This window comes from Halichoerus grypus, chromosome 4, assembly GCF_964656455.1.
Source record: "Halichoerus grypus chromosome 4, mHalGry1.hap1.1, whole genome shotgun sequence".
In the NCBI taxonomy this organism is placed as follows: domain Eukaryota; kingdom Metazoa; phylum Chordata; class Mammalia; order Carnivora; family Phocidae; genus Halichoerus; species Halichoerus grypus.
Window position 1 is genome coordinate 193,111,826 of NC_135715.1, and position 27,635 is coordinate 193,139,460.

At 52.7% G+C, this 27,635-nt stretch overlaps 2 protein-coding genes across 8 annotated transcripts in view; one reads left to right on the plus strand and one right to left on the minus strand.

Moving 5' to 3' along the window:
* The window catches only part of PASK (PAS domain containing serine/threonine kinase), a 38,244-nt gene extending 37,709 nt beyond the window's left edge, over positions 1-535 (minus strand). The window contains exon 1 of the mRNA XM_078071600.1: positions 483-535. Coding sequence (XP_077927726.1) covers positions 483-530 — 48 coding nt within the window. The 5' untranslated portion in view covers positions 531-535. The remainder of the gene's footprint in view (positions 1-482) is intronic.
* On the plus strand, positions 1-27,286 carry PPP1R7 (protein phosphatase 1 regulatory subunit 7). 7 transcript variants are annotated; one of them, XM_036085607.2, is made up of 10 exons: positions 1-749; positions 3,799-3,939; positions 7,530-7,585; positions 8,227-8,292; positions 8,839-8,969; positions 9,283-9,445; positions 11,191-11,307; positions 12,337-12,441; positions 15,992-16,078; positions 26,974-27,286. In XM_036085607.2, the coding sequence occupies exons 1-10, from the start codon at positions 698-700 to the stop codon at positions 27,148-27,150; spliced, it is 1,095 nt and encodes a 364-aa protein (XP_035941500.1). In that variant the 5' UTR covers positions 1-697; the 3' UTR covers positions 27,151-27,286. The 7 variants fall into 7 exon arrangements, with proteins under 7 accessions (XP_035941500.1, XP_035941502.2, XP_035941505.1 ...); XM_036085609.2 differs by lacking the exons at positions 15,992-16,078; positions 26,974-27,286 and adding exons at positions 3,322-3,383; positions 12,515-13,029; XM_036085608.2 differs by having other exon boundaries at positions 152-749; positions 3,799-3,927.
* The last annotated feature ends 349 nt before the right edge of the window (positions 27,287-27,635 follow it).

Below are 27,635 nucleotides of genomic sequence, written 5' to 3' on the forward strand. Positions count from 1 at the left end.
GGCTCCCTCACGGCCAGGCACGCCCGTGGGGTCGAGGGGCCGACGGAGGCTGCGGCCCGCAGTGGGCTGGGTCGACGTCCTGGAACCCGACAGGCTGTCCCCGCACCTGCGGACGGAGTTGGCGCCCCGGTGCCCCGGCCCCTGGCCCCGGCTCCCACCCCGGCACGAGCGCGGACGCCCAGCGCTGAGCGTTAACTGGAGGCGGTCCCTTCTCACGGGCTAAGTCCGCGCGGCGACGTCGGGACGAAGTCGGCCAGTGTCCAGACGCAGCCGCTGAGGCCCGGAGGGGCCGGCACGCACTCGACTGGCCCGCACTTCGCAGCCCCACGCAGAGACCCTCCACGAGCCCACGTGCCCCCAGCATCTCCCAGATTCTTCTCTCCGCTCCCCTGCGGCCACGGTTCCGTGCGTGCGGCCCCGACCGCCCCTGTCTTCTTCCCCGCACCTCGCCTCCAGAAGCCTCCGGTGTGCTCTCAGATTACCTGTCCCGAGGAGGTGAGGCTGGCTACTCCTGCGGCTGAGGCTCGCATGGCCTCTCGGGTGAACTACAATTCCCATGAGGCGCTGAGGCTGCGCAGGCGCGTCGAGGTTCAAACCTGGGGTGGGATTCCATTGGCTGAGCCCGCACTGAGTCGGGAGCCCTGATTGGCTGAGGGGCCTGAGGCGACAGATTCCGGAAAGGGGAAGAGCAGCCAACATGGCGGCGGAACGCGGCGCGGGCCAGCAACAGTCGCAGGAGATGATGGAGGGTGAGCGGCTCCGTGGGGCGGCGGCCCAAGGGCCCAGCGGGCTGGGGGGCGGCGGCCCGCACCGGCCTTGCCTGAGAGAAACGGGCCGTCCCGCCTCTGGCCGTGACCTGGGCCCCGCCGCGCCCTGACAGCTGCCAGCCGGCTCGGCGGGGCAGGGGCGGCCCGGGACCCGGGGACCCCGGGCGGAGGCTGCAGTGGCCAGGAAAGCGCGGGCGGCCGGGAGGCGCCAAACCCAAGGCCGGGGGGGCAGCAGCGGCGCGGGCGGGTGGGTGGGTACTGACGACGCTGGTCCGGCTGCCCGGGTGTCCACCGGCTGGTGGGAGCTTCGCACCGAACCTCTGAGCCTGGCCGCCGGGTCTGTCCCCCGGGCAGCTATCGGGGAAACTGAGGCGCAGGGCGCCGTGGGGCCTGCCCGAGTCGGCTCATGGGTGAACATGGTGGGGGTGGAGAAGGGTTCTCTCGTAAGCGAATGGGTTGTGGGGAAGGGGTGGAAAGGAGCCGAGAGATTGAATTATTAAACAGCGGAAGCCTGCTTTCAAAGCTATCATAGTTCCCAAAAGACTAAATTCAACTCTTTAGTTTTGTTGAAAAAAGTCATTTGCATATTATATGTGCATGTAGTTACACACACACACCGACTGGAGAGTCCGTCATGTCTTCGAGTGCTTACATGCTTTTGGTCTCCACTGGTTGGGGGGGTGGGGGTAGGTACAGAGCCCCAGCAGAAAGCGTCTGTCTTATGTGTAAAGTGCTAGGGAAGCAGGATGGGCGGTGGGGTGCGAAGGAAGAGCTGGTGTGTTTGGAGTGATGGCTGCCCAACCAAATCCAGCTCTGATCTGAACCTTGAAGGATAACTACAAATCACCAGGTTGGAGAAACATCAAAGATCATTTCAGTTTAAGAAAGCCAAAGCAAAGTGCTCTGAAAGAAAGTGGTTTAGAAGAACATTTGACCAAGAGTGACAGTCCTGTTGGAGGAGGGTGGCAAGAGAAGGTCGTGGAGTACCTTGGTGAAGGGCCTTGGATCTTTTTTAAGCAAGGAAGCACCTCTTCCTATCCCCCCTCCTCGACACCCCTCCTCCCAGACTACTCCTTCCGCTTCACCTGGTTCCATGTCTTGGTAAATGGCAAATACAAAATGTAGGTGATTCTCTCTCTCCCACTCCCACCCATCCAATTAATCTGATGCCTTTATATCCTTAATATCTACAGGTCTTCAATACCTCTTCCATTCCCACTGCCAATACTTTGAACCAGCCCATTGTTCCCAGTATCCCAAAGTTGCCTTGTATTTGGATCTACTGTCTCATGCTCCAGACCCTCTGCTGCCTTCAGGATAGAGTCCCACATTTCACTTTGACTGCCCTTCATTAGCTCAGTCCCTGCCACCCTGGTCACAGCCACACCACACCCAGTAGAATTTGCTCTCTCTTAGCCTTGACCACAGAGTGCCCTGTGCCTGGTAATAACTAACTACCAAGTGTTTACTCCATGTCATGCACATGCTGACTGCTTCTGTGCCTTTTCTACTTTAGTCCTGATAGCACCTCTGGTCTGTGGGTCCTATCCTAGCCCCCTTGTACAGATGAGGAGAGTGAGGCTTGGAAAAGCAAACAGCCTGTGTCTCTATGGGCAAGGCGAAATCTCAGCAGGAGTGACTGGCATTCCAAAAACTTTTGGAGTTGGGGCGCCTTGGTGGCTCAGTCAGTTAAGCGTCTGCCTTCGGCTCAGGTCATGATTCCAGAGTTCTGGGATCAAGTCCCGCATCTTTTGGGCTTCTTGCTCAGCAAGGAGTCTGCCTCTCCCTTTCACTCTGCCTGCTGCCACTCCCCCTGCTTGTGCTCTCTCTGTCTCTCCCTCTCTCTCTCTGTGTCAAATAAATAAATAAAATCTTTAAAAAAATAAAAGTAAAAACTTTTGGAGTCAAAGATCAGATTTGGATTTTAGAATCACATCAGATTCTCTAGCAATGCAGAATAGATTAGACAGAGCCAGAAAAGCCACAGAGAGACCAGTTAGGAGGCCAGACAAGAGCCCAGGCAGTTGCCAGGGTGGGGAAGAAGGAATGGATTTGGAGGTTTGGGAGGTGGATTTCATAAGGACTTGGTTTTATCCAGCACTCCTTCCCTGGGTGCTACTTTTCTCAGCCCAGGAGGAGATACAAAGAAGAAATAAAACTTCCTTTCCTCAAAGAGCACACCCCTTTGTGGACAAACTGTAGTCAGGAAAGAAAATACTTTCAGTATTGTTGATAACTCCCAGTAACTTATTACTGTTTCAGCTCTTCGAGATAGACTTCCAAGGTAGATCATGAAAAAAGCTGGAAAAAGGAAAATTATTTGACAGTCTTACCAAAGAATTTTTACCAGTCTGCCATATTTAGTCATTGCCATATTTATTAATTCAAAAAATATTTATTTACCAGCCTTTCAAAGCTGGTATTGCTGTGTGCAGATGTGTGGCACCAGTGACCTTTATTTGGGGCATTTGGCACTATTGGCTGTCTCCTCCTTTTTCATTACAGCCCCCCCTCTGCCCACAGTCTGATTTGAGTTAGTCTTGATTTCTTTCAGAACGTGGGCCTGTGAACTGGGCTGGTTTTCTTGGCCAAATGGATAGTGGAGCATGGATGAAGGTATGTGGTGGAAGGGTCACAATGGTCCCCTCTACGTGGACGTCCAGGCCAAAAGCGAGCCACACAGGAGGTGCTTCACTGTGTCACTCATGAGTACGCTTGGTCACAAATGATCCAGGGCTTTTATAACACCTGGGATTTCTTCACAATTTCCTTGAGGGCAGGAAGAGTATGTTAATCATCTTAGTACCCATGTGTCCTCCCTGCTCTGCCCTCCCCCACACAAGTTGTCCCCACCACTGTACACCTCATGTGGTGCCCAAGACAGGAAAGACACTTGTGTTTGTTGAGCTGACTTCAATAAATGTTTCTCGATGAAGTCTTTTTGACTTACAGCTGGATGTCCGTCTGTTAAATGCTCTTCAGGGAGTCACATAAAGCGGCTGTGAATTCTTATTGATGTGTGTGGGCTCAGTTGACAGGCGAGTCGAATCTGAAGAGTCTGGCGATGAGGAAGGGAAGAAGCAGAGCAGCGGTATAGTGGCGGACCTCAGTGAGCACAGCCTAAAGGATGGAGAGGCGCAGGGGGAAGAGGACCCAGAAGGTACCAGGCCGAGTTAAGAGCCTTAAACTCTCTAAGGGGGAGGGTGCGGCCGTGTTGCATATGATCTGCCCAACCCCACCCCACCACCTTGTGTGGTGGAGAGGAGAGGGCCGTGGGAGGACTGCTATGGGCCGTGGGAGGACTGCTATGCGAGAGGGACATTCATTTGGCTGACTCTTGATCTGCTGATGCAGCACTAGAGGCCCAGTGGGGGCTGGTGGCCGTGTGCTCTCGGAGCAGTGAGCCTGCCGAGGCACCCCCTTCGTGAGCTGACTCGTTTATGGCGCTTGCAAGCAGGATGCATTTTTTTTTTTTTTTTGAGTTCCACTGAAGGCAAATGCTACTAATAACATTAGTACTGGAGTATCATCTGGAACACACCCAGAAAATTGTTTTATTAACCATATATTCAGAAAGCGAGATTTGGAAAAAAAATTTTTTTTCGCTGACAGTGCTTTTGTTTCCTATCATAGCAATGTAAACCAATTTCAGAATAGCACTTTTAGTATTTTAGAAAAGTCATTTCTAAGTCGTGCTTCACCATATGAGAGGCCTGAGGATTGACTTCTAAATTGCCAAGATGTTAGGAAAATAGTTTCATGCAGAAAATATCTCAGCAGCCTCCTATTGTTTTAGTGATTAAAAAGTAAGTTTTAAAGTAAGATTAAAAAGTGATGAGAAAAGTAAGTTCTCAGTCCATAATGGTGGTTTTTCACCCTCCCCAACCGTGATCTTTATTGGTTTGGTTAGAAAAATCGATTTACATTGAAAAGAATGAGAGAGGGCATGTGAACACACAGAAAGATGTCCAAGATACATTATTAGGTGAGAACAGCACATTTCCAAACAGTATGCATGTTAAAGTCATATTGTTAGAATTATTAATTATTTGTAAGTTTTAATCTACTTTAAAGTTTTAACTAACATCAAACTGCAGTTGAAGGTCTCTGAATAACAGGTTTGAGAGGATGTACCTTCTGCATTGTCTAGATTTATACACAATGTATGGACTTTTAAGGTAGTAATAGTCATGCTCTACCCTTATGGTAATAAAACCCACAAATTCTAAAAAAACAAAACTAATTTTTAAAATAACATTGTGCTCTGTGCCAGTGAAGATGATTGGTAACTATGGCAACCTAATTTTAAGGCAAAGGGAGATTACCACAAAGTATCAGCCACGTTTACTTTGGAGCTCCAGAGTCGATATTCTGGAAGCAGCGTGGGCGGAATAAGTACACGGGAGTGATGGAGGAAAGCTTTCGTTATGTCTAACTGAGTCACGGAAAGACCAAGCGGGTGGGAGCGTCACCTGCTCTCCCATCTGAACATCCGGCACTTTTGGAGGACTGGAGAGTTGATGGGGCCCTGTCCTGGCCATTTCTCTCCCTGGGTGGTGAGCGCGGGCTCCCGGTGGCTCGCCCGGGGGCTCACGGTGACAAAGTAGAGCAGCTGGACTTAAACCCAGCTTGTCCAAATCCAGCGTTCTTTCAGGCTACTAGCTGATTAAAAGCACCCTGGAAAAATCTTAAAGCGGGGGGTGGGGTGGGCGCCTGGGTGGCTCAGTCGGTAAGCCGCTGCCTTCGGCTCGGGTCATGACCCCGGGGTCCTGGGATCGAGTCCCACATTGGGCTCCCTGCTCCGCGGGAAGCCTGCTTCTCCCTCTGCCCCTCCCCCTGCTCCTGCGCGTGCTGTCTCTTAAATAAATAAATAAAATCTTCCAAAAAAAAAAAAGCACTCTGGAAATATGCAGTTTTATAAGTCCTTGAGAGAAACCGGGACTCGCTCTGCTCCCACCTGTATTTATTTAAGTCCTAAATTCAAATAAAATTCAAACGTGTCAACTGTTACCTTTCACTTATTTTCCGTAACTTATTTTAAAAAAAAAAAGAAAAGAAGAAGATGAATACATGTACATTTGGGGAAACATTCTAGGCTGGCAGCTGTTGCAGAGGTTAAGCTGTTGTTTTGAGGGGCCTGCCCTGAGTGCCGGGCACGTTACAGACACGACCCCAGTAAGCTGTGTGACCACCCGTGCTAAGGAGCCCAGGCCTGGTTTCTGCCCCCCGGCCGTGCGTGGCTGCAGCGCTGCTCGCACTCTCACGGTGTCCTGGTTTGGACGCTGGCTCGTCTGGACACCTGCCTTCATTGTGCTGCCTCTCTCATCGCAGCTTCCAGACTTCACGGACCTTGCACTTGTGTGTCTGGGGGTGAGGAGTAATTTGGGTAGATCTCTTGGTTTTCCCCAACTCCTTTTATTTCATTCCTAGGTTGGTTGATATCTTGTAAAGGTAGAGCAAATAATTCTAGTAAATAATAAACTAGAGTAAATGACATATTTTGTTGACTAGCCATTGTTGATTGTTACGGAGAAGGTGTAGTGAGGAGACTGAATTCAGCCAGCGCCAGCCAGTGCTGCTTTGTTAAGCTGGTCCATCCGCTGTCAAGTGCACTCCTCTACAGCCTCCAGTCGAGGGGCCAGGCTGGCCAGCAGACGGAGCGGACCCCTGTCGTCCGGAGGCGCCGGGAGCGTGAGGTCTGAGGGCCGCAGGCCCGTTCCACAGCAGAAGCAGATGCAGCTTTGCTGTAGGGGAGGGGTAGCAGGAGCGAGGCAAAAGTAGCCGTGGGGACAGCCGGTTTCCAGGAGAGCAGCAACCACACGCTCCCCAGAAGCGTGGCAAGCCAGGCGGCCCAGTTTCCTCGGAGAGCCAAAAGGGACATTAGAGAAATGTCATCCAGTCACAATATATGGCCTTCTTCAGATCCTAATACAAGCAGACTGAGGGGAGAAATTGTCAGACAGTTGATGAAATCCAAGAATCACTGTTACACTTTTTTAAAGCATTGAGCTGTTTTTAGACACACACACTTCCGTCAGCTTAGGGGAAACGAAGGCCAGGAAGCAACTGATTCCAGGCCGTTAGCTCCGCAGCCTGAGCGCATCTCACAGCTCTCCCCTGGCACTGGGGCGGAGGGGGGAGGGGGGGGGGCGGGGAGCCTCTGCTGGGATTAGCTCGTGCCTCCAGTGGAGAAGTGTGTTTAAATCGGTCAGGGCTCTCCAGTCCCTCTGTCGAGCTGTGCTTTGTTTTGGTTTCCTCTTTGCAAAGATAAGTGTTTATAGACAAAGAGGCCACTTTTCAAAGCAATAAAAGGCACATCCTAGAACATCTGACATGCCCAGCAGGAGCTATATTCAGATGGTCTGATTGATTGCCACAGACAAGAAAGGAGAGGGCAGGCCGCTGCCAGCTGGGCAGCTCTGGGCGGATCCCCTACCGCTGACTGGGCTCACCTGAGGCTCCATCGGCCAAACCCCTCCTTCCTGCAAACAGCTTCAGGCTACATTTCCTTTCCTGGCAAGTTCAGTGGCACAGATGGAAGTTTGGAGACCTTTGCCAGGAGCCGAGTTCAGGAACATCTGAATGCTTGAAAGGTGACCATGACGAGCAGGGCGTTAACCCTGCCACGCCATCCGGAGCCTCCGAGTGCCGCCCCGTGGCTTCTGCTGTGCGTGACTTAGCGCTGAGCCAGGCAGCCCAAGTCCCAGTGTCACGGACACTAAGGCTCTGAATGGGCTTTGTTTTTCCTTCTCATTTTTTCAGAAGGACAAGAGCTGCCTGTGGATATGGAAACCATCAACCTGGACAGAGATGCAGAGGTAATGCTACCTGCTGGACGCAGCCGCGGGGGCATGGTGATGGACCACTCTGACTGTAAGGGCATCTTTTACGGAGGTGCCAGATTATAAGTGATTTCCTAGGCGAGGTCATCTGAGCCCTGCTTGGTTGGGTCAGACTCCTTGTGTCCTGCTTGTTTCTAATACCAGTGACTAAAACCCCAGCCCTGTGTAACCAGAGGGTTGGGTGGCCGATGAACCGCCCTTGTCACCTAAGTGGCACGAGTGAGTCGGGTGATTACTTTGTCCATGGCAGGGCCTCGACCTCCCCGGCATCTGACGCGCACTGAACGCTGGCAGCTCCAGGCAGGCAGGAGACCACCAGGAAGCATCACCTTGGTGCCCCACCCCCACCCCCCACCCCAAGCCTGTAGTTGACGGCGGGCGCCTAGGCCTGTGTTTGCGCTCAGGGGGCTATGGGGCGAGAGGCTTTACGCACTGCTCATTTTTGTGTCAAACTGCCCACGAGCACCTTGCAGCTCTCCTGTGTGTCACTGTCGCCTGCCTGCAGGCTCGCTGGTGTCACCCTCCCCTGCACCCACCTTGCCGGCCCCCCTCCACGCCTGCTCCAGGAAGCAGGTCTTCAGATGCTTCTCTGCAGCTGGATTTCTTCTTCATTTCAGGATGTTGATCTGAATCACTACCGCATTGGGAAGATTGAGGGCTTCGAGGTGCTGAAGAAAGTGAAGGTGAGGGCGACTCTGTCCTTCCTGTGGAGGGGATGCTGACACCCCAGAGCCCATCCCCCCGACAACTGAGGGTCGGTTCTGCAGAAGCTGCTGGCCTGTGTCCTGAGCTGCTCTCGGCACTTTTTATCCTAAACATGGTGGGGTTTACAGCACAGTCCAGGAGGCCAGTGGGCGCTCCCCGAGGCCAGCCAATGAGCCAGTGCAGAGCCTGCCTTCAGTTAAGCACACCCCGGACTGTGTAGTCCTTACCTCGTTGCAGTTAAATTTGTTAAGAATTGAGCCCACTAGCAGTTTGCTCTGCTGGGAAACAGCACACACCCCCAACCCTGACCAATGCCTCCCTCACCACCGAGGTCTGCTCAGTGCGAGGCCTGCCTCCAGCCTCCCTTTGGGTGTCTACCCATCCTCTCCAAGGTCAGCACATTTCTAGAAGACAACAGGAGGATGAGAACCTCCTCCCCTGCCCCGGAAGGCTGGTCCCATAACACAGCTGGCATCTCATGGCCTCCCCGTTGCCTATGTCAACTGTCCTTTTTCATCCCTCAGACTCTCTGCCTCCGTCAAAATTTAATTAAATGCATTGAAAATCTGGAGGAGTTACAGAGTCTGCGGGAGCTGGATCTTTATGACAACCAAATCAAGAAGATTGAGAATCTGGAGGCGCTAACACAGCTGGAGTGAGTCATGAGTCTGGGGGACGACTGAGGGGCTTGTTCAGTCTCCCCAGAACCAACCCTGGGCCCCTGCTCTCAGCCCTGGGAGGCCACCTCTGCCACAGGGTCCTGCCCAGCGCCTGGCTCCGCAGGTGGCATTGATGAGTCCGGTCCGGGGCCAGCACGATTTCCATCCTCGACGCAGTGCCGAGACCCCGGTGGGCGGCTGGGGTGGTGTGTGGCCCACCTGGTGGGGGGGCTGCCTCCAGCTTAGTTGCATTTTGAGCTCCATGCCACCTGTGCTCATTTAAAAATGAAATGTTTTGCTTATTCTCAGGATTCTAGATATTTCTTTCAATCTGCTGAGAAACATTGAAGGAGTTGAAAAGCTGACGCAACTGAAGAAGCTCTTCTTGGTTAACAATAAAATCAGTAAAATTGAGAACATAAGCAACTTACACCAGCTGCAGATGCTGGAGCTGGGGTCCAACCGCATCCGGGTAGGTGCGGGTGCGTGCGGGTGCGTGGCCAGGGGCCTGGCCTCTGGGACTGGCGGTGATGGGCGCTAGGTGTGTGCTTGGCTAAGTGTTCCTATGCTGTGGTTTTATTTTCCAGGAAGAGAATGCTAACTGCAGGTCAGTGTTAATAAGAACATGTGCTCAAACTCTGTGGTCTAGCCCTTTTTCTGCACCTAAATTTTACTTGCTCTTCATCCAGATCACAACCTAAACCTTAGCAAAGCATCCCAGTTTCATTCTGCCCAAGGGAAGCACTTTGGTTTTCCATGTGCTGAGGGTTGTGTTCTTTGGTGAGCCTCCCTGAGACGACAGTACCCCAGACACAGCAGAGTGGTGGCTTGTAGAGACCTGACCTCCACACAGGGGCCGCAGGAAGCATGTTGCACCTTGGTGTGTGGTTGGCCCATCCTCCCTGGACACCTTCGTACAACTGGGATACGCCCCACGGCAGCCTTACATCCTGCCACGCTCTGTCCAACCCGACCTCTGGGAGTGTTGGGCAGAGTAGACAGAAGAGGCTTTGGGAAAGAGGTTTGGTGTCCATAGGAGCGGTCCTTTATCCACCTGACGATGGCTGCCGGGCAGAACCCACGGTGGGAAACACAGACGCGGTCACAGAAGGACTGACATTGGGGTGGGGGGAGTGGCGACGGCGGTTTGCCAGCAAAGAGGAGGGAGGGTCAGCAGGACAGTAATGAGGATATCTGCTAGCCAGAAGACCACTCGATGCCCACCTGACATCCCAGTGAAGCCAGTTGTCCAAGCAGTTCTTCCCCCACTTCCTGTGGTACAAACAGCCTCCATCTGGCTGTTGATTGTTCACAGCACCCTGTAATCAGCCAGCTTGGCCCTTGAGAGCTGGGCAGGATGCAAACCCAGGAGTGCCTCTTGGGACAGTTGTGAGCAGTCACATGGCCCCCGTAGCAAAGTAGCACATTTGAAACTAGAGAGTGAAGAGTGGCTCAGATGTCGGCATTTTATCAAGTGTCTCTCTCTGCAATGTTTCTAGGAGGAAGGTGGTTCATCACAAATCAGCGTAGCTAATAGCAGTTAAGGATGCCCTCCCCCTGAATCCTCAATCCTGCTGTGATGTGCAAGGTGGGATGCACCTGCCTTCGGCACCTGCTGGTGGGTCGGTGTGTGCTGCAAAAGCTGACAGCTTGCTGAGAGGCAGCAGCAAACTCAGGAGGGAAGCAGGTCGAGTCAGCATGTCCTAGACCCCCGGCTCTCCGCCCGGCACTGGCTTTGACAGCTGACTAGAGGAGCACAGGATCCTGGCAAGGAGGGAGGGTGGTGGATCCCTGAGACGGGGGACAGAGAGCCTTGGAATGGGGGCGCCTGCTCCCAGGAATCCTGGGTGGCATCCTGAGGTCAGAGCTGCTTCTGGGGAGACCTAGACTCTTGGAATGCATTTTAACGAACCCTACGTGGAATTACATGATAACGTGTCAACTCAGAACTTTAGCACTCGGTGGGGGACTGCTCATCTGTGGATGTCCCCTGACCTCGAGCTCTGTGAGGGTTGGGGGTGAGCCCAGGAGACAAGGCCTTGGACTATCCACCTTTTAAGTGAGATTTCACTGGAGAATTTCCAGAGTGGACAAGTAACTGGCCCACATCCCAGGGCTGCAGTCCAAATAGCTGTGTCTCCTCGCCCAGGCCCCTCGCCTACCCTGGTCTAGCTGGTGGGCCACACAGTGTTAACTACTACCCTGTCTTTTTCACAGGCAATTGAAAATATTGACACGTTAACCAGTCTGGAGAGTTTGTTTTTGGGGAAAAACAAGATCACTAAACTTCAGAACCTGGATGCACTTACCAACTTGACAGTGCTCAGTATGCAGGTACCGACCTGCCTTCATGCCCATCTGGCCACGCCCCAGCTGGGGCGGGACTGCCCAACACCCCGTGTCCAGGATCAGTGCTCCCTTCACCAGCAGGGAGCAATTGAAATGTCAGGTTTCAGAGACTTACACGTCTATACACATAAAATTTCCTTCCCTGGGTGGTTTCTAGCCACAGGGTCGTCTTAAGAGGGTTGAGCTTGTGCTAAGGCTCCTGAAGTGTCTGGCTCAGTGGGTGGAAGCTTCTGCGCCCTCACGGAGAGCAGAGCCCTGTGTTTGCGAGTGGGCAAGCACCTGAGTATGCCTGGGTTCACGCTACCTTTTGTGCTGGAAGCAGATGAGTGGAGCCAGGCCCTTGAGGCAAGGTGTGGTGGCATGTCCTGGGCGTGGCAGATCTCCCCAAATCACTTGTGCCTTTCATAAAGCAGACGTTATGCAGACTCTTTTTTTTTTTTTTTTTTTTTTAAGATTTTATTTATTTGTGAGAGAGACAATGAGAGACAGAGAGCACGAGAGGGAGGAGGGTCAGAGGGAGAAGCAGACTCCAGGCTGAGCAGGGAGCCTGATGTGGGACTCGATCCCGGGACTCCAGGATCATGACCTGAGCCGAAGGCAGTCGCTTAACCAACTGAGCCACCCAGGCGCCCTATGCAGACTCTTTATTTAAAAAGGATTGTATACTCTGAGTTACAATATATATTAAAAGAAATAAGAAGTAATTTATTTTAAAGTATTCAGAGGATTTGACATTTTTGAATTGCTGAGTTATGGGGGTAGACACCTTCCCTAAGCATATCTAAGGAAGTGTTCTTTATCTAAAAGCCTCTAACCCTCACACATGCATTCTAGCCAGTGCAGCAGACTCGGAATCTGGACCTCTGTCTCCAGCAAGTTCCATTCCAGCACACTGGGAGTGCAGGGCTAGTGTTAGGCCTCTTCTAGACAAGAGGTATCCTCCCCTAAAAGCCATTTTGTCTCCCCCCCCACCCCCCGTGCTGTTCTGACGGCTGTTGGCCCTCCCTCTCGCAGAGCAACCGGCTGACCAAGATGGAGGGTCTGCAGAGCCTGGTGAACCTTCGAGAGCTGTACCTGAGCCACAACGGCATCGAGGTCATCGAGGGCCTGGAGAACAATGTAAGACATCTGCGCGTCTGGCCGGGGCGGTGTGGGTTAGGCCTGGTCTGAAGAAGACTCGTTGCCTCTCGAGGTTTATGGTCGAGACCATCCCCGCGCACACTGGGATGCACATGAAGCTCGTGCAGTCTTCCCTCTCCCCGCGAAGGCGTGTGGTGCTGGTGCTCCACGCTGCGGCCAGCCCCGGGACCTCCGGGGCAGGGTGCACTGTGCGGTCCGCAGCGGCACTACGGCCTTTCCCCAGGTGTCCCAGCCTGCAGAGGGGGGCAGGTGTCGGCGGCTCTCCCTCCCTCCCCGTCCTGCCCACTGCACTTCCTGCCCCACCGCCTTCCAGACCACAGGGGCCATGGGACCTCAGCTTTAAACTGAGTCCCCGCACCTTCCTCCTCCTCCTCCCTGCTTTTCAGCCGCCCTCGCAGGGATGAGAAGGGCCTGTCCACCTCCCAGGGATAGCCCTGCTCCTGCCCTGCACAGGACAGTCTTAGATGCGCTGAGCGGGGCGGGCAGGCGGCACTCAGCTGCCTGTGGGCAAGCCTACTTTTCCTCCCTGCAGTATTCAACACAAATAAAAGACTTTTTCTCATTCAATTTTACTGGGGTTTTTTTTTTCTGTTTTGTTTATTGCCAGCAAAGGTAACCATATGGTTACTTTGGTTATTGTAAACCTAGCACTTCAGTCTTAGTAGAGGCTCCTTTGGCCTCTGTGCCTCAGCCCCTGGGTCTAGTCACCGTTAATAATGTTTTAGAGGGAAAACCACATTCTGAATTTCATTTTACCACTACCTAGAATTTTCGAGGAGTGAGAATTGGCCCGTGGTAAGTGTAGTCGCCTTCCTTCACTTGCAGTCCGATTGAGAGCTTACCAGACTGGCGTACCCGCCGGGCGCACTTGGGCGGCGCAGAGCGGTGGGTGGAGGCAGGGTTGTGAGAGGCCGGACTCCGCGGAGGCCCTGAGAGCGCAGCTGGCGGGGCGTGCACACGGGGTGTCCAGCCTGAGGGGCCCGCGCCCATGGCGAGCTGTGGGTGCCCCCACCCCGTGGCCCCCAGGGTGGGGGGAGGGTAGTGTCTGCAGCACAGGCACTGAGCGCAGGTCCCCAGCAAATGGGAAAGAAGCGAGAGTGTAGAATTTTCCAGTAGCCGTGCTACACTGTGGTCTGGGTTCAACTCCAGATCATTGTTGGGCCTCTGAACAAAACAGAAAAAAAAAAAGGAAAAAGGCAGTTGTGGCTTTAAAGGTAATTATGTTATTAGAACATTTATCATTGGTCCAACGTGACAGTCTCCTCAGGGCTTCGTTCAATTGGAGATCAAATGTTCATTTAGGTTTTCTCTCTTAATTGATCTGGAATTTATTTTTGTTCTGGGAGGTAAGGAAGTAAATGGTAAATGTTTGTTTTTCCCAAGCGGCAAATCCCCTGTCCCAGCACCGCTGGCGACGCCACCTTCCCTCCCCGCCGCGGCCCCCCCCGCACGCACAGTTGTCTGCGGCCTGTCACTGCGCACTGCACGCCTGTCTGCTGTGCTCGCTCCCCGCCCAGCCCGGTTCCTCCTTTTTTTTTTGAAGCAGTTCTCTACTGGTTTGCTTTTGGATGAGCTTTCAAAACACTGTCCAGCTCCCCCCAAAAAAACAAGACCGTGTCGAGCACGTAACTGAGTCCCTGTGCTCAGAGGCCCAGGACCAGTCCTGTCAGCCACAATGTCCCCGGTGCTGAGCCTTCGCACGGGGCCCGCACCACGATGGAAGCACGCTCATCCGATGACACCAAGCACCGCGGGATGGGCTCAGGGGGCTGGAGATCGCTGCGGTGGCGGCCCCAGCCTGGCACTGCCTGCTGCCCGCCCTCTCCTGCTGAGCTCCCCGAAGTCCCTGTTGGCTGCAGCCCCGCCAGCCCCCCAGGTGGGGGGCTCCTGTCACGCTGCACTCTCACACGGCAATCTGAGCACGCACGACAGGCCCCACACAAGCTACTCAAGGAGCTCCTCACCCAGCTGCCACGTGACATGGCGTGGACCCTGTGGCTTCCTGGAGGGTGACTGGCCAGCGCTCTTGCTGGGTGACATTGCGGGGGCAGAGAGGACAGGCAGGGGCGGACCCTCAAGGAGTCAGAGACCAGGGCCAGAGCCCTTCTGAGTCAGCACGGTGCTGCCTGCGGGCTGATATGTGTGTTCATGGATTTGTTTTTATTTTATTGAGACAATTTTTAACTTTCCCTTAAAACTTAGGAGGATCTGAAATCAGAATCCCACAAATGCAGCAGAAAATGTAAGAAGGGATCTACAGTCAGAAATGGGTAGACAAGAAGGGGTGAACGCTTATCAGTGGCTGTCAACCAACTTCTAAATGTTTCCCTTTTTTTTTTTTAAAGATTTTATTTATTTATTTGACAGAGAGAGACACAGTGAGAGAGGGAACACAAGCGGAGGGAAGTGGGAGAGGGAGAAGCAGGCTTCCCACGGAGCAGGGAGCCCAATGCGGGGCTCGATCCCAGGACCCTGGGACCATGACCTGAGCCGAAGGCAGACGCTTAACCACTGAGCCACCCAGGCGCCCCTCCCTTCTGATTTTAGAAAAATTTGTCGTTTGGTTTGATTAAACCTGGTTCAGCAAGCAATGCAAGCTTTAACAGACTTCATTTTTGCTACAGTGTTACTCAACTCTGTTAAATCTTGAAACCGAGCTTTAAAAAATTACTCCCCAGGCTCAGCTGACACTGTCTGCTGAGCGTCCTCAGGAAGGGGATGGTGGGCACACGCTGGAAGCAGGGGACACAGCGTCTGGCCTACAGAGGGTGCTCAGTCGCTCCGGACACTGTCCTCAGTAGGGCCGAGCACTCCTGCTCTCTTCTATCAGCCGTAAAGCCCAGGCCGGCGCTCGACCCGCTCTCCCTCAGCACCTGGGCTTTCCTCTCTGCCCCTTCCTCCTGGTGGCCTCTTCCCAGAAGAAGGGTGTCCTCTGGGAGCACGGGCTGGGGCCACCAGTGCCCCTCTGCCACCTCTGCTCGTACCTGGGTGGTTTCCTCCCTTGGCGAGCCCTGGGCTCCTCATCTCTTAAGTGAAGACAAAAATACTGTTTTGAGGATTATTTTTGAGGTATTGTGCATGTCCTGAAGATAGACTGAATAGATGTGCCTACAAGTGTCACCCCTTCTTCAGAGCCCACCCGGAAGCCCCCACACAATGGAGCAACCCCCCCCGCCGCGCCCTGAGCCCCAGGCCTGCCCTGCTCCCAGGGAGGTGTCACTCTGCTCTTCCGGGACCACGCATCTCACCAGGATGGGGACCCTGGTGCACAGGGGTCCGGGAGTCCGGGGCTGGGAGCAGCAGGGGCCAGCGGTGACGAGCATTCAGGGCGGGGGCTGTGAGGGTTCTGCGTGTGAGTGAAATGGCTGGGGGTCCTGCATCGCCATCCTGATAGCACGCTCCTGTGCCACGAGGGTGGAGAGGATGCTTGCCCCACAGCTCTCAGCTTGGCCCCCGACACCATGTGCGTGGTCACACAGTCGTCGTTGAACTGGGGTAATTCAGGAAAAATCTTATCTCCTTATTTTAGAACAAACTCACGATGTTGGACATTGCATCAAATAGAATCAAAAAGATTGAGAACATCAGCCATCTAACAGAGCTGCAGGAATTCTGGGTAAGTGGGTACACGCTGGGGTGGATGTTGCTTCTGTTGAAATGGTGCCTCGGAGCGGGGTGCCGTGAGCGAGGGCGGGGGCGCCGGCCGGGAGCCCCCAGGAGGGTGAGGGGGGCGGGCACCGTCTCAGAGTTGGGTGTTGGCTTTGTGCGTCGGCGTCACCCAGGAGCAAAATCTCAGGCCCCACGTTACTCCAGATGGGAGACCCTGGAATTGCCAAACTGGGAGCTTGGCCGGGAGCTCGTGCGTTCAGTGTGGACATGCCCCACAGGAGAAGTCGGCTGGGTTTGTGCAGTCCGTCCTCCTGGGCTCCGCCGAGTCTTCTCTGATGTGTGGTTTTGGGGAGTCGTATCGCAGAGCCAATAAGAAGCAATAGGAAGAGAAACAGGATGAAGGAAGTCTTAACTTCTTGACTCCACTAAAGGCATTGCAGAATGATCCCTGAACTGAGACCCTCCGCATCAGATCCCATAGGCGTGTGTGCTGCCCATCCCCAGGCTGGTGGCCCCGCAGGGATCCCTGCACGCTCTGACCCTGTGATGCTATGAGCCGAGTGTTGTCCTGGATGTGCTCAGTCTGACCAGGATTCATGCTGAATCTAAGGCGGGATCTGTCCTCGTCTAGCCATGCTGCTGACCCTGCTCACATCCTGTGTGGTCTTCTTTTCTCATCTTAAAATACCAACAGGTCGCTTGCTGTGAACATGTCCCCAGCCCCTCGTTAATAGCACTGGTCTTAGGTAGTGTCCAGTTGTGATGCCACAGCAGATCTGGGGACACCAGACCCAGAATGAGAGAGGTAGGACAGAAAAGGGTCTCGGGCCAGGGGCACCAGTGAGCCAGCGCAAGCCCAGTGGGTCTAGTGTACAGCCCACCCCTGCAGGAAGGCGCAGCTGGGGATAGGCTGCTTGGGTCAGAGCAAAGGGGTTTGGCTCTGAATAGGCCAGGGAACCACACAGAGGAACCCAGTGACAAATGAGGAACCCAGTGGCAGAGGGCCTGGGTGACAGGGACACCAGCTGATCCTGAAGCCATGTTTCTGAAACGCGTGATTCCTTCTCCGTGCCCTGCCAAGGGACAAGAGTATGGGACATGGGGTGCTGAGACCACAGGTAGGGCCCGGTGGGGCACCCCGGCCATCAGGGAGGCGGGCAGGCTGGCAGTTGCTCGAAGCTGGAGCTCTGTCTTCTGATCTCCTGATCACAGCAACCCTGTGAAGCAGGCGGGATTGTGCGTTCCAGGGGGGGAGGTTGCAAACCAGGAGCTCTCAAACCCTTCTGTGCTCATATGGGGTGTGCTTAGCTGTTAGCTAGTCTCTGAAGGAGAAATGGGAAGCCAGTCCTCATAAATTTTTAATCACCCAAATTCTGTGTTTATTGATGTTCTGTTTGTTCTGCCAATTACCAACAGAAGGTTGTTGAAATATCCCGGCCATACCTGTGGATTTGCTTTCTCCTGTCAGCCCCATCAGCTTTTGCTTCTTGTATTTTGAAGGTTTTTATTAGTTGCATAGACATGTAGGATTGTAGTGTCTTCTTGAAGCATTATCTTTTCATCATATGGAACGTCCCTTTTCTTCACTGCCCTCTGTTCTTGTCCTGAGGTCTACCTCTCTGTGTTAATCTGGCCACTCTCTTTCTCCTGATTACTGTTTCCATGGGTATCTTTTTCCATCCAGTTACTCAACCTGTCTTCATTCATAATAAGTAAAATGTATTTCTCTAAAACAACACAGGAGTTTCGCTTTTTTTATCCAGTCTGACCCATCTCTGCCTTCAAGCGAGGTATTTACCCTACTTATATTTAATACAATTACATTTACTTGCATTCTGTGTCATGGTTGGGTTTAAAGCTGCCATCTTGCTATTTGTTTTTTATTTGTTCCTTTATCTCTCTTTTCCTGCCTTCTTTTTAGATTGGGAAAAATGGTATTATTTTGGGGATAGTCCATTTTATTTCCACTGTTGACATATTTGCTTATATCTGCATGTTTGACTTTTAGTGACTATTCTAGGAATCACAAAGTATATTTTTAACTAACCGCAGTCTGCCTTCAAGTAATATTACAGCACATCACATATAACGTAAGGCCCTTCCAGGAGCACGCTTCCTTTCCTCTCCAGCAGCTAATATTGGCTTATGTTTTACTTTTAATAGGTTATAAACCCCATGATATGTCACTGTATCAGTTATCTTTTAAGGAAATTAATTTTTTTTTTTTTTTTTTTAGAGAGCATGCACATGGGTGGGGAAGGGCAAAGGGAGAAGGAGAATCCCAGGCAGGCTCCACGCTCAGTGTGGAGCCCGACCCGGGGCTCGATCTCACGACCCTGAGATCATGACCTGAGCCAAAACCAAGAGTCAGATGCTTAACGGACTCAGCCCCCCAGGCACTCCAAAGGAAATTTAGTAACAAGAAAACCCACCTGTTTTACCATTTCTGGCATGTTTTAGGCTTCTGTATAGTTTGCACTGTAGCGTTTCCCTCCCACCTGAAGAATTTTAGCATTTTTATTGTGCAGCATGCTGGGAGCCAGTTCTTCCAGCTTTGATTGCTCTGGAGAAGCCTCTTTGCTTTGCTTTCATTCTTGACGGTACGGACACACAGCGTGCTGGGGGCTGCCTTCCATCACTGTGAACTCGCCCCGGGGCCCCGGTTCGAGCTGTTTCTGATAGGAAGTGGTTCGTCATTTTTGTCCTTGTTCCCTTGTGTGCAAAGCGTCTTTCTCCCTCCAGCTGCTATTTTATGTTCTTTTTATCACTTGTCTTTCTTGCCACTTGCATGTCATGTGCTATTGAGCTTTTTGGGTCTATGAATATATAGTTTTCAAAGTCAAATGCAGAAAACTTTAGAAAATAATTTCCTCAAAAAATTTTTCTGCCCCTTCTTCCCCCAGTTTCTTCCTAAAACTCCCAGTGACGCGTATGTTGTCCAGCGCTTGGCAGCGGGTCTGCCAGCTTTTATGTCACGTGCTCCCGCTTGTAGGACTTCTGCTCCCGTGTCGGGGACGTCATGATCTTCTCTTCTGCAGTGTTCATGTGCTGTTAAGCTCATGTACTCAACTTTCTCTCTCAGACGTTGTATTTTTCAACTCTAAAAAAAATTTGGTTCTCTTTTTGTAGATTCTGTTTCTCTCCTTACGTGTGTGTTTCCCTTAAAGCCTTTCTTTTTCACATGGCTCATAATTTTTGTATTTGCTATTGGCCATTAGGATGGTAAGTTATTGGGGACGCTTGACTGGCTCAGTCATGAGAGCATGAGACTCTCATCTTGGAGTTGTGAGTTCAAGCCCCATGTTGAGCTTAGAGATTACATAAAAATAAAATATCTTAAAAAAGAGAGAGAGAGAGATGTTCAGTTACTGACTCTGGATTTTTGTTGTTTTCCTTTAAAGTGTATTGGACTTTTTATCTGGCAGACGGTTGAGTCACCCCTTGATCCTTTTGAGACTTGTTTGCAGCTTTATTAGTGTGAGTCTAAGAAGCCTGTCCTCGAAGCCTTCTCTGCTCTGTTTCTAGGCTGTGATCCATCCTGAGCATCTAGTGAATGCCCCGGGCATTTAGTGAGGTCTCTGCCTCTGGTTGGTGGGAGCACGAACATGTCCTTTCCCTGCATGAGCTCGGGCCTTGTCCGGCTCATGGCCTGTGGTGGCTGCTCCTGGGCCGATCCACACTCAGCTTTCAGTCTAAGATTCCAGGGGACAGTAGGTGCACCTCTGAAGCTTTTTCCCTACATAGCTCACTCCTCTCCAAGAACTCCAGCTATTTCTGCCTCCCCAAACTACAAGCCCTGCCTCAACTCATAGTGGCCAGCAGGCTGTGCATGGGCTCCCCTGTGGTCCACAGAGGGCCTCCAGGCAGAAGGCCATGTGGGCACAGAGCTCCCCTCCCTTGTTTTCCTGCTCTCGGGAGTCCCTGTCCTGTGTTGCCCGTTGTCCGACATACGCAAACCGCAGTTTCATGTGCTTTGTCCTATTTTCTAGCTTGTTACAGAAAGGCAAGTCCAGCTCCAATTACTTCCTCCCTTGAAGTAGAAGTCCTGTCTCTACTTACTTTCATTTTTCTGTCTCACTCACCTAGTGCAGTGCGTAAGCTTCATGAGGGCAGAGGAATCTATTTGCTCACTCTTACATCGCGGCCCCTAGAACAGTGCCCTGCACATAAGAGGCTGAGTAAGAGGAAGGCACTTCAGAGGGGAAGTTGGTCAGTTGGACAGAGACCACCTGTAGGTACCATTGGAAAACATGCTTGTGCAAATATGTGAGCTAAAGGTTAATATCCATATATTAGACACAGCTCATCCAGAGGTGCCACAGGAAAACAGGGGTAGAGAGGCACCCAGGTGGCTCAGTTGGTTAAGCGTCCAACTCGTGATTTCAGCTCAGGTCCTGATCTCACAGGTTGTGGGATCGAGCCCCACGCGGGCTCCACACTCGGCAGGAAGTCTACTTGGATTCTCTGCCTCTGCCCTTCGCCCCGCTTGTGCTCACTCGCTTGCTCAGTCTCTCTCTAAAATAAATAAAATCCTAAAAAAAAAATGGGGTAGAGCATGAACAGGCAAGTCACAGAGTAAGAAGTAACAGTTGCTTGTAAATACATAAAACATTTTCTATTTCGTTAATTGTTAAAATACACTAAGACAGTGAGCTGTGGTGTTTGGGCTTCAGGCGGGCAGAGCCTTTGCCGGAATGTGGTCTGTGCTGCGGCCAGTGCTTCCCGGATACGCTGGCGGGACTCGCGTCAGCACGCAGGACCTGTGGAGTCTTCAGGGCCTCGAGACCCTAACAAAATGATGAGAAATTCAAAGATTTATGTACAAAATACATAACTATCAGGATTCGTTGTTTTACAATGGCAACAGCTTTGTTGTATTTTTTAATGATAAAGTCTATCTGTTTATTATAAAAAAGAAAAAGATCAGATTACAAAGAAGAAAGACAAATCTGTCTTTTCCTTGCTCTTCTGTGTTTGGTGTCCAGTTTAGAAAAGATTATAAACCCAAAGCTTATAAAAACAATTACCCAGATTTTCTTCTGAAACTTTAGGTTTGTATTATTCATACAGTTTTTCCACCTTAGGGAATAATAAATAAATTATGATATATCCGTATAATGAAATATGCCTCTGTGAAACAAGGCCTTCAAATGATGTTTGTAAAGGAGATTTAATTACAGAAAAATGCTCATAATATAGTGTTGATGAAAAAGGAATATGCAAAGTATTTTGGGGGAGATCGAGATGTTGTTGAACTCGGTGCCTGTGGACACACATGAGCAGAGAAAGGACCAGAAGTGTGGACGCAGAAACGAGAAGCCCTTGTCTCTGGATTGTAAATGTGTAGCTGGTTTTCCTGTTTCTCTTCATACTCTTTGGTTCCTCCCAAGTTTTCCATAACAAGCATGTACTTCTTTGCTAAGTGAAAAACAAATGTGTAGAAAAGTATATTCCAAGAGAACAAGAGGGAAAACTTAGGCCAGCCCCTCCCTACTGAGGTAGACGGGCTCCCAGAGCAGAATATCGACCGTGGTCTTCCTCGGGTGGCGAGACTGGGCGTGATTCTTACCTTTTTTTAAATACTTTGCTGTATTTCCCACTTCTCAGCAATGAGCATTTTTATGCCCGGAGGAAAAGGAGAAGCAGGAGTATTTCAGTGACAGCTGAGGAGGTGAGCATGTGGCTGCTAAAGTATGCTTCATGCTGGTAGGACTGCGGAGGCCCTCGGAGGCCCGGGACCCTCCCCACTGCCTCGCCGGCCGCTATGGCCACATGAGTGGACCTGGCCCGAGGCGGCCACAGCAGGGTCAGAAAAGGGGAATGAGTTCAAGAGAAACGCCAGTGGTGAATCAGAAATTGGTGACCTCCAGAGGGAGAGGCGAAGGTCCCGGGCAGGGAGGCTTGTGAGGCCAAGCAGGAAGAGCGGCGGAGTTGGGAGCTCCTTTGATAGTCTCTCCTTCGCCAGATCATCACGGCTCCCAGAAATCTGCGTGGACAGGCCCCAAACATGCAGTGGTGCTGTCCAGAGTAAGAGATCATGTGGACATGTATAGAAAGTGATAAGCAAGAACAGATACCTCTTTCCTTCATTGCTGCAAAGAGAAACACAGGAAGCGTTAACCTGCATAAATGGTCTCCTATGGGGCCTGAGAGGGAAGGTGGAGGGCGACTTCTCTGAATGCATCTGTTTGCATAGTTTGGTTTTCTAAATGTTTTTAATTTACAATTCCAAACGGACTGAAACAAATGACCAGCTGTATTTCAAATTAGTACAACAACCACACAAAGGAAAGAATTATTTAAGTGACATAGGAAACAGAGCTCTGACTGTGGCCTTTGTAAAATAACTCCCAGAAGAAAGATCTTGCACGTCACTCGCTAGTTTTATTCGTGCCAACGTTGGTATTATCATTTTGAAACTATTTTAAATACGTTACAGGATAAATAAGTATACTAACGTGAGTCAGATCCTAACACTCCATATACAAGAAAATAGATACAGACACAAACAAGTGTAACCTGTCATGTTGAATTTGGATTTGGAGGTAGTCTTAGGCATGGAAGCAGGGCCATCGGCCTCTCCCGTCAGCACGAGCAGCTGCGGACACGGCCAAGCGCAGGGAGCAGCTGTGCGCGGGCTGTGGGCTCGGGGCGAGCACCATGGTCACACCCTGGCCCTCAGCTCGGGGCACTTGCCACAGACAAGTGGGCACAGACACAGCGGCTGGGTCCCGGACAAAGGAGGCAGAAATCGGAGCTGGGGCTCCTGGGAGCTGAAACGTTCTGGGCAGGTGAGCAGCAGGGAGACTGCTGCTCGTGTGTCCCAGCAGCAGGCAGCCGCGGGAACTCGAGGCCAGGTGGAGATTCCAGACGCCACACAGCACGTGCAGGCCCTGGCATTCGACCTGCCGGAGCGGAGGGATGATGCCAAACACCCCAGAGGCCCCGTCAGCAGCCCGGCACAGCCGCCCGTCGGGGGCGGGTAAACACTCTCCCAGAGCCGGTGACCAAGCCTCCGCAGGACTTAGGCTCTGCCGGAACACCGCTTTTTAAAGGACAACAAAACTCCGACTCTAAGTCATGTAGCCTCCACAGTATTCAGTGTGCAAAGAAGCAGAATAATGTGACCCGTGACAAGGAGAAAAAGATCTCAGTAGAAGCCACGGGAGGTAATCAACAGCATGTCCCCCGCGCCCGAGGTCCTGGCATCCGTGCCCACGTGTGACCCTGCCCGGGAGCGTGTGCGGGTCTCACCGACAAGTACAGCAGAAGCAGCAGGGTTTTGCCTGCGTGACAGGGCTGTGAGAAGGCTGGCCTCTATCGTGGAGGCCCTTTCTGGCTCTCTCCGGAGTCCCTGCTGTTCTCCGAAGTCACAGACACCTCTTCTGATGCCAGCAGCATACAAAGCACATGTCCCCTTGTTGAAATGTCCTACGGATTTTCAAAAAATGAGTGATTTTGGTATTCTACCAGTGGTGTATGAAATGTATCTTGAGAATTCTCCTACACCTCTGTTTTTAAGATGTTACTGAGTTTGGGGGAAATTAAGTGCATGTTTTCTATCTAAATATCAGCCAAAAAACCATCATAAGGCGGGGAAACATATCCTGTGAAGTTTGGTCCTGATAACCACGGGCAGTCTGCTGGGAAAACGTCAGATATTCTGTGACACACGGCAGACGTCCGGCTCTCCAAGGACGAGCGCTGCCTGAATCCACTACTGGAATTATGCTAGAGTATGGGAAATGTTCTAGATTAAAAGAGGCTAAAAATTGTCCCTTCTGGGGAGATACTCTAGGAAGGGAAGGGGCCCACCCAAGCCCTGCTCCTTTATATCCCGTCGTGAAGAACTTAAAAGGAAAAATATGAAGGCGATCAGTTTTCCCTCCATGAGCATAATATCGTTGCCCCGCCGGGGGCTCAGGAGACCCTGGAATGTGTATGGAAACAATGCAAGTGAATGGTTTTGTGTTCCACTTTGGAAAGACACAAAGATAAGACTCTCTAGAAGTTACTGTATCAAAGACGCCGTTACAGTGTTGCACCGGCCGTGTAAAAGTTCCAGTTCCGCACTCCCCGAATCTTGGAGAAAACCGCCCTGAGGCCGGGCTGCAGCTCATCCTAAGTGCTGAGATCTGGGGTTTGTAAAGCTAGCCGCGCCGCGGACGGGTGACGGGCCCGCAGTGTGAGACGGAAGCGTGTGCTGTGGCAGACGGGAGAGAAGCTGTAGTGAAACAGAAGAGGCCCCGGGCACTCCCGCCGGAGTCCGCCGCCGTGATGGCAGGGAGACGTCTCTAAGCAGACGATGCCACAAAAATACTTCTTCCTTCTAAACAGTGCCCTGCTGATGCTTTTGTTAAATGAATATACATTTTGCGTGTTTTAAGGCACAGGCGCCCTTTAGTGATTCTCCCCTTCATGCACTCTCTCTCGACTGGCCTTGACAGCGCGGCCACGGCGTCTCACGTGGCACTGGGCCACGTGAGCCACGCAAGTTGTACGAGTGGATAGACTTATGCTTGATAGAATAACATTTAAGAATCTGTCCATAAAGAGTTACCCTCCGGTGTCCCTTCCCGGGGTAGGCGCTCGCTCAGGCTGGCAGCAGAGTGCCTTCTCGGTGTCAGGGCCCTCGTGACACAGTCCTCAGTCCCTCTACGAGGGCCAAGACCTGGGTTCTGGTGGCACACGAGGCCCCCAAGAAGTTCTGTGAAAATAGGGCTCCTTATACAGCTGGGTCTGGAAGTATGTGTCATCACAGGAAGTTAATAAAGACAGTCTTCTGGCCGTGGCCGTGGAACTGGTCACAGGCTAGCCCTCCGGCCGTGAGAAGCGCCAAGATGGTTTGGCTCTGCTTGGGCAGTGCACAGGCTGCGTCCCCAGGAGAGCGTGGCAGTTCGGTTGAGCTGAAGAAGCAGAGATCGAAGTTTATGGTGAGACACGGTCCTGGAGAGGGGGTAGCTGTGCAGAGAAGGGGCCCCAGAGGTCCATGTGGGGATCCCCTGTCAGTCCATGGCTGAGGGCTGAGCAGTCTGGGCACAAGGCCACCCCCTCAAGGCTCACCCAGTAGTACCACTGGGGACGCAGGGCGGCTCAGTCCTGCCCAAGTAGAAGGATCTTGCCAACACTGTTGGCCTCCAGCTAGACTCCAGAAAGGCCTCTCCTGAGGGTAAGGACCACAGGCTCAGATTTGACCTACTTCAAACCCACCCTAATAAAGTCTGAAGTCAGGCTTCAAGACTATCTCCAGAGGAGGTGGGGTTTGGAGGCTGGTCCCCACCAAGTTAGAGGGGCCCTGACAAGGTGTGTCACACCAAACCCACAAAGCCCAAAGGTGATCAGCCAGTAATTAAGTTGCTTGTTAGAACAGAAAATCAACCCTTTTCAAAGAATCCAGTCTCTATTACATATTATCCACAATGTCTAGTGTTTGATCCAAAATCACTAGATGTGCAAATAGGAAAATGTGATCTATGCTTAAGAAAAAGTAGTGGTAAGACACCAAACCCTCAGCCACCATAGGTTCACAGAGGACAGGTCTGCGCCCTGTCCTTCGGGAGGAGCGCCCCTGCTCTCTGCCTTTGTGCGTGGGGGGCCCGGGGCCGCCATCTCTCCAAGCGTGCTTTCTAGAACGGGCACGACCGGACCTGGGGGATCAGACCGGCAGGCGCGAAGCTGGTAATGATGCATGCGCTCCCGGCAGCTCTTCCGCTTGCCCCTCATTTAAAGTTCCTGTCATCCAAAACCCTTGTGAGCAGTGACAGGCTGGAGCCCACTTGCCCTCGCTCGTCGGAGCTGTGCGCCTCATCCCAGCTCTGTGGTCAGGGACCCGATGTCGGTAGCGTAAAATCAGCCATGGCGGGGCATTTACACCACAGGAATTGGCAGGCAGTCAAGTCAGGGCCTTTTGATTTCTCTGGGAGCTGGTTGCTGAACGCGTGCCCGCACAGCACCTCACACGCGTACCCATCCTGAGCCCTCGCCTCCACCTTCAGCCAGGCGCTTAGTGCATCTTGCCTTCAGAGACCCTTCTGCCATCTGTTTTCACTTGTTCCTCTGCTGTATTCTTTGGGAACTGGTAGAAACCGGGCGGCTCACCTCCCTGAGCCCCCTGCCCTGCCCCCCGTGGAAGAGCCATGACCATCCACAGGACAGGTGTGGACTGAGCTGGTCAGAAGCACACACTGTGACGGGTACTCTGAACCCAGAGGCCCGCCATGCCCTCGTCTTGACAGTGGTTTAAAAAGTCAGAGAACTCTGCCCAGCTCTGGCGGGTCCCCTCCAGGTGGGCCATGGCGGTCAGGAGGATGGACCCTAACTGCTTTGAGCAGTACAGCTCAGACCTCTGAGCCCCTCGTCCAGCTTTATATCCTGGGGACATCACGTGGGCAGTGGGAGATCAGTGGTGGGGGGCATTTCCCTCACAGACACCAGCAGTGCCCCCAGTGGGACAGGCCAGAGGCAGCTTACGGGACAGATGGACGTTTAGTTGGCGTGGCATCTGCCCTACTGGCCGTGTTAGGGCCAGAGCACGTAGTCAGGCCTTGGGAACAACCACCAAGGTGGTCTGTAGGAAGCACAGTGGAACCTGCTTTAACGCTCTGCCTAGGGATGGGGCGGGGCTCGTAAGCGGTGTTGCTTTGTCTTTTCTCTGTTGATCTTAGCTTGGATTAGCCCGTTTGGTGATGTGGCCCAAGTTCTGGGTGTGAGCAAGAGCGTTCCCCTTGGAGTGCTGCTGGAAGGCGGCCAGGAGGTGCCAGGAGGCTCCGGGGAAGACACCAGGCTGTCGTCTGAGTGGGGAGGACTGGAGCGCGTCGGTGGGCTCCTGCTCAGATGTGGGGCCGGGAGGCCCGGGGCTGTTCTGTCCTAGAGGCTTTCCTAATGTGTGTGCGTGTCCTCCAGATGAACGACAATCTCCTTGAGAGCTGGAGCGACCTCGATGAGCTGAAAGCGGCCAAGAGCCTGGAGACGGTGTACCTGGAGCGGAACCCCCTGCAGAAGGACCCCCAGTACCGGCGGAAGATCATGCTGGCCCTGCCCTCTGTGCGGCAGATCGACGCCACCTTCGTCAGGTTCTGAGTCCTCCTGGCTCCTGCCAGGTCCCTCTCTTCACAAGAACTTCCCAGCCACGGTTTTTATCCACCCGTTGCTCCTCAAGCCGGCACTCTGTCAGCAGTCACAAACCCAATGGCAATAAAAAGGCACTGAGTGATAACTGCAGTGTGTGACGCCCGCGCCACTTCGGGACGCCGTGGCCCGTACGCCGCCACCTGGTGTTGTCATGCCCGTGGCGCTCCCGCCACGTCTGTTTCCTCCTCCTCAGACGGGCGGGCTGGTGGGGGTGAGGGTGCTGCCTGGGGTGGGGGCACTCGGGGGCCGGCCTGGCAGCCCAGACCTGTTTGGTCTTATAGACCAGGTGACGCCAGGGTTTTTCTAATCATACGTATTTCAGAACAAAACCATGGGCACAGGATCGCGGGGACCCGTGTGCTGTGACCCGCTGGGCTCCTCGACAGCCATGGCCATGCGCCAGGCCCCCTGCCGACCGCTGCCCGGGCTGCCCG

Bases quoted from the DNA above. Each gene is read 5' to 3' on its own strand.
- PPP1R7 (XM_036085605.2), top strand. From the start codon at position 698: ATGGCGGCGGAACGCGGCGCGGGCCAGCAACAGTCGCAGGAGATGATG. The intron at 3,940-7,529 runs GTTAAGAGCCTT...TCATTTTTTCAG, and splicing joins CCCAGAAGGTACCAGGCCGA to AAGGACAAGAGCTGCCTGTG. The intron at 8,293-8,838 runs GTGAGGGCGACT...TTCATCCCTCAG, and splicing joins AGGTGCTGAAGAAAGTGAAG to ACTCTCTGCCTCCGTCAAAA.